We start from the raw sequence: 10,124 nt of genomic DNA on the forward strand, positions 1-10,124 counted from the left end.
TTCTTTCTCAAGTTTACTTTGGCTATTCGGGGTCAGATGGATATTTTCCTGCCTGGTTTTGCCCCGATTTTCGTTTCCTTCTCTGGCTCCAAATGAGGTCATGGGGCCAAAGCCACACCTTCTTGGATGGGGTACCCAGGGCACCAGGCTCCTCTGTCCTTACCTGTGTCCTCTCCTAGGACCCAGCTGGGGCAGGTGCAGTTTGCCAGGCTTCTCTGTGGTCCTGCTGGGAGCAACAAAACCAGAGGGCGCACCGTGTGAAAGAACCTCCCTACTGCCGGGACTGGGGGCCAGGTAGACCAGGAGCTGTGAGATGTGGCAGAGAGAACAGTGACAGCTCTCATCCATCCTTGGTCCCCTGGCCCAGCTCAGGGCCTGGCGCCTAGCAGGCCCTCAGGAAACGTGTGTTGATTGAATGGGTGTGCTTCTGCCAGTGGCACCAACCACCTGAACATGCTTGGCCCCTTTCATTTCCTCTCTGCCTCTTTTCTCTCCAGCCCTCGATGTGGCAAAGAGAGCCAGGTAAGGGCCGAGGCCACAGTCACATGCCCCCTTTCCTGACATGAGCTGAAAGATTCCTGTGGACCAAGATTTTTCCCTAGTCCAGACAAACGTCTCTGCACCATAGAGCCTCCATTACCCCTTCTTCAGCGCCCCCGCTAGGCCCCCTGCACCCCAGTTCATTTCTCCTTTACTTGTGTTTCCAGGACATGCTTGCCTTCATCTAGCACACTTCTACTCTTTGCCACTAGACTGAGCTCCTTAAGGGCAAATCCAGATCTTACTCTTTTCTGAATCTCTCCCTAACCCAGCTTTAGCACCCTGCCCAGCATATAGTAGGCCCTTTATAAAAACTGTTGAAGGAAGCAAATCCTAACCCGCCATGCTGGGGGCTGCAGTCCTGACCTGCACCAGGCTCCCAGGCCAGACTCAGGCGCCTGCCCCTCCCTGCACCAAAAGCCAGTTAATAGAAGATTTTTATGAATGCTACAGACTTTGTGTCTCTTCTTTTTTTTCCCCTTACCCTTGATACATTCCAGAGGCCCGATTTCACAGCTAAGCTGGATTTTCTTTCCTGGCATCTCATATTGATTTCCCCTGCAGGGCTAGAAACTACATTCCACAGGCCTATGTGTCTGACAAACCAGGTTTTTCTACAGATTTGCAAAACCCGGAGTCAAGAGGCCTGAGTCCCCAGTATGGCTGTGCTACAGCTCACTGTGTTCCCAAACACGTCTCTCCCCTTCCTTCCCCTGCACCCGACTTTCCTCCCCTGTGATATGACAGGAGTTAAACTTTCAGACTTTTTCTTGCCATGCAATCTGACATGGAAGATTGAACTGCAGGACGGATGAGACCCTGTGCTAAAGCGGGGGTGAAAGTGAGAGACCGGGACCCCTCCTCGCTCCTCACACCCTGAGGCCACCTAGGGCTCCCCTGAGCTCACTAAGAAAGCAACATGTGGCCTTGCTCTTTCTTCAGTTTGTGTTTGTTTTAAAAGATTTGGATAACCCCAGGCCCCTCCTTGGAGTAACCAGGCATTTGGCAGGGGGCTTACTAGCCCTCTCTCTGTGCATTTACGTGCATAGATAGGTATGTGCCCACAAGAGGAGACAGTTGTTCTAGTTTGCTTTCTGCTTTTTATACAGATGGGATCATACTGTGCATTTTTCTCTGCTTGCTTTTCTCCTGGAGAATGTCTTAGATTTCTTTCTCCATCAGCACAAATAGATCACCGTCATTCTTGAGAGCTGCCGCCCAGCATTCTGTGGCACAGAGGGAGCACATGTCCTTTGGCCGTTTCACCCGTGATGGACATGAGTTGCTCTCCGTCTTTCACTGTTAAAAACGATGCTGAAAAGAAAATCCCCAATCAGACCTCTGTGCACACATGGCCAGTGTTGCTCCAGGGTGGACGCCTTGAAAGGGAGTCTCCCAGCTGAAGGGGGGGCATTTTTTCCACGTTAACAGCTGCTCCTGGGGTGCCCTCTAGAGTGGCTGGACCCAGTCACATGGGCACCAGCAGCGGTGAGCCCCACGCCCCCACCAGTGCTCGATCTCGGTTTGTGGCGGCCTGAGGCAGGAAGAAGTAAGCCATGGAAGCTGCAGCCCCTTCCCATGCCTTCAAAGCCTAATGGTTTTCCTTTGTGTCTCCTTGCTGTTCCCTCTCGGTGCCAGGAAGGAGGAGAGTGCGCGGAGCCTGCTGAACGACAAGCGGGAGGTGGTAGCGCAGCGGCGGCGCTACGAGCAGTACAGCGTGGTGGCAGAGGAGGTAGGCGTCCCCAGGCCACCGGCCGTGCTGCGGGGGGAGACCAGCCAGCCCTGGGCCCCTCGGACCCACACTTCTGCCATCTCAGGTGCCAGTGCAGCCAGGGGAGGACTCGCCTTACCGCAGTGACGACTACGAGGATGAGTATGATGACACATATGATGGCAACCAGGTGGGCGCCAACGACGCAGACTCTGATGATGAGCTCATCAGCCGCAGGTGAGGCTGTCAAATTCCAGGGGCAGAGTGGCCTCCCGCAGCCTCTTGTTTATACAGATGTGGGAGCCAGGGCCCAGGTCACGTGAGCAAGTCAGTGGCAGAACCAGGGCCCGAACCCAGGCCTCCTGACTCCTAGTCCAGTGCTCCCTCCACCCCAGCCACCCCCTTGGCCGGTTGGTCCAACCTACCCTGAGTGAGGCAGCATTTATTGGGTCTCATGCAGGAGTTTTACATTTTTCTTCCTAATTGCAGAAAACTTTTCCCAATGGGATCTTATGGAGATTCCCCAATTCCCCGGTGAAAGCAGAGCTGCCCTGACTAGAGAGAACTGGAGACCCCCACAGCCCCAGCTCAGGCTCCCCAAAGCCCCCACGTCAGACCCTGGTACCCACACAGAATCCAGGGGCTGGAGCAAAGCTGGCTTCAAAAGCACTTTGGTTTTTCCCGGCCTCCTGAGCCCTTCCCCGTCCTGGCAGCCCCTCTCACCCAGTGGGGTTCCCCCTCCCTGAGGCTCACTCTCCAGGTTTACTCTAGTCTTTGATCTCACTTTCTCTCTAAACCCTCAGGCCCTTCACCATCCCTCAGGTGCTGAGAACCAAAGTGCCCAGAGAAGGGCAGGAGGACGAGGAGGAGGAGGAGGAGGAGGCTGAGGACGAGGCCCCCAAGGTACCTCCTTGGCAGGTGGCAGGTGAAGGGGAGGGTACACTTCTGAGAGGTGAATCGGGATCTGTGCCCCCCTTCTCTGAACCTGGCCTTGAGGCGGCTCCAGCATTACTGCCAGGGAGGGTGGGGGTCCCTCTGAGCCCGGGATGTCTGCTTGGAGAGCTGCTAGCTTAGAACCCGCCTCTGCTGCCCAGTGAGGGCCCGGAGGATGGATCAGAGGCCGGGCCTTCGAGCTGCTGGGGTAATTAGGCCTGGGGCCCAGGAGAGGGACAGCTGTTGGCCTCTGTGCCCAGGTTGGCAATTCTTGAAATCAGAGAGGCGTTAGAGCCCAAGGGCCCTTTGGAGGTCATCTGGGACGATGGGTTTGAAAATTCAGTTTTTTAGCCACTAAACTTTTTCTTCAAGTGAAATCTTAACTGGAGCCTCATATAAAATAGATAAGAGCAGCGCTGCTCAGGTTGAATGGGGCAGCAGCCTGGGACCCCTGGATGCCCCCCCATGTCCTCCCACCAGGGTGACAAATTCAGACATGTCCGGGGCCAGGCCACCAACGTAAATGAGTAGCGGGGCCTGATGGAAACTGAGGTGGGGGGACACACGTGCCCTGCCCAGGGGCTCCTCAGCACTGTGGAGGCCCGGACCCTCCAGGGCTTTCCCTTCTTCCAGGCAAGGGATCAGCCTGGATTTTTATGTCAAATCCTGAAGTTTTCAAAAGTTACTAATTCCCCTTGTTTTGTTGTTGTTTTTGTGAAACAGCCCGGGCCCCCAAAGCCTGTCTGTGGTCCTTGGGTCCCGCTTTCTCCCGCTAGTCCAGTCTCTCCCCACCTTGGCACAGGGCGGGCGCTCCCACAGCCCATTGCTTGTGGCGCCAGCGGGGAGAGGAGTCATCTTCCAGGGCGCTCTCTTGGGTTTCCAGGCCCCGTGTGGTCTCTCATGGCGGCCATCCTGGCCTTCCCCCATTGCTCCCACCTGTCATCATCACGCTCCTGCTATGATGGAGCCATCTTTAGCTGCCTCTCTTCCGGAAATTGGTGGGAGGGTCAGAGGAGGGGCTTCTGGTGGAAACCTTGGACCATAGCAAGCCAGCTGCATTCTGGGGCATTGCCCAGCCGCACTGTGGCTTAGCCCCACTCCTGGCATAGGGGTGTCACCAGGATTGGGCCAGGTGCAGCCTCACCTCAGCTTAGGGAAATGGAGCAGCTCATGATTCTTTTCTCCCCTCCCCTCCACAGCCTGACCATTTTGTGCAGGACCCTGCAGTGCTGCGGGAAAAAGCAGAAGCCAGGCGCATGGCCTTCCTGGCCAGGAAGGGGTGAGCATTTAATAGGCTGTGTTGGTGGGAGGGGGAAGCCCAGCCAACCACACAGGAAGCCCACACACAAACCCCAAGTGCTTTACATGTGTTAATTTAGTTCTGGCAACAGACCTATGAAGTAGCTACTATTACCATTATCCTCGTTTTACAGGTGAGGAAACTGAGGCCCAGACATGTTAAGTAACCCGCCAAAGGTCACACAGCTAGTAGGTGGCAGAGCAGAGATTGAGTCCAGGTGGCCTATCTCTGGGGTCCACACTTGTAACCATTACTTAATAGACACTACAAGGGGTTTATCACCCAGTGTGGGAGCATGATGTGTCCACGGCTCGCTGGTGTCAGGCAGAGTGTAAAATCTGGGAGAGCCCAGATAGACAGACAGGCACATATCCTTTATGGCCGAGAGAGGCATGTTAGGGACGGGGCATGTGAGCTGGGCCCTTAAAGGTGGAAAGTGTGCAAAGGAGTTTTTCATGTGAGGGGAAAAAGGCAAGAAAGCTCAGGGTGGTCAGGGAGGGGGGTCTTCGGAGGGGAGCTGGGAACAGGTAACTAGAGACTCCTCTAATTCACCCCGTTGTCTTCCTGGGGGTGGGGTGCAGTCCAGAGGGGCCAAGGACCTGCCCCAGGTCCCTCTTCCACTTAAAGCCAAGCCAGGGGTTTCAAGCCCAGTCCCCCATCCTGGCCCTGGGACTCCCACAGCCCTGCGCACTGGGTGCAGGGGGCCTAACCAAGTGGGGAAGACGTTGGATCTCATTCTGAAGGCAGCCGGGAGCCACAGAAGGTCGTTGAGCAGAGAGCAGAGTGACTCTGACCTCTGATCCATCACAGCGCCCTGAGCACAGAGCTCTGGGTAAACCCAGCAGCTGATGTGGTCTGAAGAGGCCCAAGGTCATATCTGAGTGTACTTGGTCTTGGGAGGCCACCAAGCAAGGCCCTGGGGTGTAGAACTGGAGTCCTACCTCATCTGTATCACGTGGCCCTGGGTGGAGAAGAGAGGGGCCCATCCCCAGGCCCTCGTCCTCTCTGCACTGTGGGCTGCGTTCAGCCCACTAGCTGGTCCACCCTCAGATCTTAGCCAGAGGCCCATCGGGAGGCAGGGCTCAGAGGAGAGTAAACAGAGGGCACGGCGCTGGCTGGAGCCCCCACAGCCCTGCCCCTGCTGGGCTCCATTTCTCCTCCCCCTGGAAGCTGGGATGGGGGTATCCTGGCCCAAGCTTTGGGTCCTCTCCCAGGGACCTCCAAGGAAGGCAAAGGGCTCTTCCCATCAGGGCCTCCTCCTTCGGCTGATGGGTTCTTGTGGGGGCGGGTTGTTCCTCCCTCAGGTACCGGCATGACAGCTCGATGGCAGTGGCTGGCAGCCCCCGGGGCCACGGGCAGAGCCGAGAGACAACACAGGAACGCAGGAAGAAGGAATCCAGCAAGGCCACACGAGCCAACCACAACCGGAGAACCATGACTGACCGCAAAAGAAGCAAAGGCATGATTCCATCCTGAGGCCGCTGCAACAGGGCCAGCTGGACCTGCCAGGCTGAGGTACCATAGCCTGGGGCCTCCTCGCCAGTTGGCCCCCTGCCAGGCCCCAAGTTCAAGTCCACCCCTCGACAGCCTCAGCTTCGCAGCCCCTGAGAAGGCTGCCTCGTTGTCTGCCAGCCAGCCATGAGCGCCATCCTGCAGAACACACAGTGCCTTATCCACAGCAGAGGAACTGAGCGGCCAGCGCACAGGTGCAAGGGACGGGGTTGGAGCCCCAAGGCCAGCCCCCAAACCTCGTGCAGCCGGATACCATGTCCCTTTCTCCCTGGACAGCAGGAAACCTGTGTATTCAAAAACAAAAAAAAAAACACAAAAAAAGCCCTGTGAATAAAGTTTTGACCCTTTCAAGAAATGATCCATGCCGGGCCTGTGACCCACTCCCCCTGTGTCCCAGTGCTTCGATGACAGCCACCGTCAGGAGAGGAAGGCGGCAGGGCGGTGCTCTTTTCATCAGCCTTTCATGTTTGCCTCTTATTTTCACCCCTCCTGATCTCGCTCTGCTTCACTGTGTGGCCCAGAGAACATCACTCCCTTCTCTGAGCCTCCGGTCCCTGCCTGCAGAAGCAGGGGCTGAGTGTGTGAGGCCCTGCAGTCCTTTCTGTGAGCTCGTTCAGTCCCCATGACTGCCACCCTAGGAGGTAGGTAGGTACGATTTTCAGCCCCATAGTACAGATGAAGGAGGCCAGGCACTGAGAACAGCAGGTGGCTGTCCGCCCACAGCTAGGAGGTGGGAGAACAGGGATTGGACACCCAGTCTGACCCCTGGCCTTTTCAGGGTCCTGGGCCCCCACGGGTGGTGTCATCTCCATCTCATAGCTGCCCAAGGATGGTTGGCCAGTGGCCGAGCCAAAACCAGAACTCAGTGCCTCCTGGTTGCACAGACGTTCCATTAAATCCTCCAAAATCAAGGGGTCGGAGACAGGAAGAAACAAGTGACGATGTCACTACCAAGTCCTGTTGAAGCGAGTGGGACTTGGGCCTTGTTCCTCAAAGCCCCCTCCCAGGCATGGCCAACCAGCTCCTAGCATGGCCGCAGCTGCCAGACGTCCCGATTCTTGGGCCACCCAGAATGTGGCTGATCGGTGGCGGATCAGCAGCAGGGCATTTGCTGGGCTGACCCCCCGCCAGCCTGGCCCGGAGTCCATCACTGGAAGCCAGGGCCCCTGCCCAGCTGGACCTTGACAAATCACCCTAGATGCTAGTGCAATTTATTTGCACGTGGTTAGGATGAGCGTCTGAAGCAGCAAGGCAGACAGGCACTTGATGAATTGGTTTTGTTAGGTCAGCCTGCACAAGTGGAAATCAATAGCAATTCCTCTGTCACGCCAGTTCTCTCGGTGTGTTTGAGATGCAGAGTAGATATGGGGGTGGTGTCCTCCCCTCGCGCTGTCAAATTAGCTGAGATCAGGCCCAGGGACAGCCGTCTTGACAGGCAGCAGGAAGACTCTGTTTCCTCCTGGAGGCATTTGCCAGGGACCCAGCTCAGTGGCAGGCCCATTTTTTTTCTCTCTCTGAGCTGCTCAAGCCCAGCCCTTGGCCCTGGAGCGAAGTAAGGTGGGTTGCGGGGGACTCCTTCGCTTTACCTGCCTTACCTGTTACTGTTTATACAGCCCCTCACACCTTCACTTGTCATCTGTACCTCCTGACCACCTGGAGTTCAGGCTTCACGTTAGCGTCCTGGTTTAAACGATTTGAGAAGACGGGGGATTTTTGAAAATTTCCAGAATGTAGTGCCAGGTCCAACTTAATCTCCCTTGAAGAATCACCTCAAGGTGATTTTCTATTTCAGATCATGAGGGCATCCTTTCGGGCTTGCTTTGGAAACAGCTCAGGGGTCATCCAGAATAGTGCTGGCAGACGTACCCCTTCACCTCTTCGGGCCTCGGTTTTCCTACATATAAAGTGGGTACATTGGACCAGATGAATGGTTTCCATTTGGTGCCAATTAGATCCACCGAGGAGGCCCCAGGGTTTAAGATGGGCAGCACTATAAGTGAAGTGGGGTGGAGGCTCTGAACCCTGCCCACTCACTCACTGGGCCCTACCACCCCCATGACTGCTCCTAAGCAGGAATTTTCTAAGTGCCTTCTCTGTACCCTGGCAGAGAACATGACTATCACAGGCATTTCCCAGGAAGCTTTTAAGACCTGTGCCTCCAAGAGGACTTAAGATTTGAGTGTCTTCGTCTCCAGTCCATGATTGGCAATGACGGTGGACATGTCAGTTTGAACAGTGCACCTATGCCTCTGTGAGGTGGGTGGGCGGAGCCATTCAAAGGGGCCCCGGCAGCCCAGGGAGGGCAAGTAACATGCCCGGAGCCCATGGATACAGATCCTTTCTGAGTGGCCCTCTGAGATGGCTAGGTGCAGTTTGGAAGAGTAAATACTTGGCAAGAAACTGCCTGTCCCAGCCACACCAGAAGCTTGGGTTAAATAATACAGGGAGAGAAACAAACAAACAAAAATAAAAGTTAAACCCACCAAAAATGCAGGGGGGTGTTGTGTAGCCCTTTAACATGATGTCAATGAATACTTGGTAGCAACATGAGAAACTAAATATTCAAGAATTTTTTTTTTAATTTAAGAATACATGTGAAAGCAGAATCCATGGTAATGCACCATGATTGTGAAAATGTTAGAAAAAAATTTTTTTTGCATTTTTCCAAGTCTGGAAGGGATTGTGTGTAACTGAAAATGATGATAAGAGCATGGACGACAATGGTGGTGAGACCACAATTATTTGTAATTAGAATAAAAAGCACTTAACTGTGGCCAGAGTTTCTGCCCGGCTCATTCCTTGCATTATCTTGTTTAATCCTCACACAGGAACAGATGAGAAGACCCGAGGTACAGAGAGGGTAGGTGGCCTGTCCAAGGTCACACATTTAGCAAGTGACTGAGGGAGGATTTGGTCTCAGGATTGTCTCCTAAAGCCGACTCTGAACCCCAAGCCACCTACCATTCATTTCCCCCACACCCGCATCCTTTTTTTTTTGTGTGGTACGTGGGCCTCTCACCGTTGTGGCCTCTCCCGTTGCGGAGCACAGGCTCCGGACGCACAGGCTCAGCGGCCATGGCTCACGGGCCCAGCCGCTCCGCAGCATGTGGGATCTTCCCAGACCGGGGCACGAACCCCTGTCCCCTGCATCGGCAGGCGGACTCTCAACCACTGCGCTACCAGGGAAGCCCCCGCATCCTGTTCTTACAAAGAAAGAAAAATACAAGTAGTAGCTGCAGAACAAGAGGATGGGAAATGCCATTTCAGCAGACCAAGCTGGTGGGACTCTGATTACATGTATGTTGGACTGTTTGATATTGTCCCCCAGATCTCAGATGCTCTGAGTTCCATTTTTAAACTTTCTATTTCCAAATTCATGTATCCTTTCCTCTGTGTGTCCAGTCTGCCATTAAGCCCACTGAATGATTCTTCATTTTTGTGTCCAGTCTCTCTAGGGCTGGAGGCTAAGATGGGGCTAGCAGAGGCTGGGGAGCACTGAGACCTGGGAGGGGGCCAGGAGGTGGGAAAGTCAAGAGATCCAGGGTGAATGTGGAAGGGGGGTGCAGAGAAGAGGGAATGCAGTGTTAGGCTGCAGTTTAGAGGTCAAGCAGGCTAAGAATGGGGCTCACTGCACAGCTTTGCCAGGAAGTCGTGGGGAGATAGCCAGTGGGAAGAATGGGAAATGAGGAAGAGGAGGCAGGAGAGTGGGCCCACCTAAGGAGGAACTTGGCATCAAAGAGAAGGAAGAGGGGGCTCAGAGGTGAGGAGGGAGTGTTGGCATCCAGAGCATGTTTATGGGATCTTCAGAAGGAACTGGGGAGGTGCCTAGGGGACCCACCTTGGGGACACTAGTCCCCAGGGAGGGGAAGGGTGGAGCCAGAGCCCCCGTGGAGCTCTCAGATCAGCCCAGTAGAGCAAGGGGCAGCCTGGCATCAGCTCTTACCTAGATCTCTGTGCCGGGGCAGCAGGGAGGGGCCTTGACCTCAGTCAGAAGCTATTGCAATTCTGCAGGCTGAACCGAGATGAAAGATTCAGTCTAAAGGTTACCATCTCCAGTCCTGTGTGTGTGTGTGATGAGGGGTGGAGGGATTGTAAAATGAGCATTAAATTCCAACTTCACATCATACT

The 10,124-nt window shown here is 54.9% G+C and overlaps 1 protein-coding gene across 4 annotated transcripts in view; it reads left to right on the forward strand.

The window, feature by feature from the left end:
* The window catches only part of ASCC2 (activating signal cointegrator 1 complex subunit 2), a 41,546-nt gene extending 32,773 nt beyond the window's left edge, over positions 1-8,773 (forward strand). For all 4 annotated transcript variants that reach the window (XM_027124347.1, XM_027124348.1, XM_027124349.1 and 1 more), the window contains 5 exons: positions 2,179-2,272; positions 2,358-2,488; positions 3,055-3,154; positions 4,384-4,463; positions 5,789-8,773. In XM_027124347.1, coding sequence (XP_026980148.1) covers positions 2,179-2,272; positions 2,358-2,488; positions 3,055-3,154; positions 4,384-4,463; positions 5,789-5,960 — 577 coding nt within the window. In that variant the 3' untranslated portion in view covers positions 5,961-8,773. The remainder of the gene's footprint in view (positions 1-2,178; positions 2,273-2,357; positions 2,489-3,054; positions 3,155-4,383; positions 4,464-5,788) is intronic.
* The last annotated feature ends 1,351 nt before the right edge of the window (positions 8,774-10,124 follow it).

This window comes from Aethalodelphis obliquidens, unplaced genomic scaffold (assembly GCF_003676395.1).
Source record: "Aethalodelphis obliquidens isolate GAN/ISIS:26980383/991018 unplaced genomic scaffold, ASM367639v1 scaffold28, whole genome shotgun sequence".
Classification (NCBI taxonomy): Eukaryota; Metazoa; Chordata; class Mammalia; order Artiodactyla; family Delphinidae; genus Aethalodelphis; species Aethalodelphis obliquidens.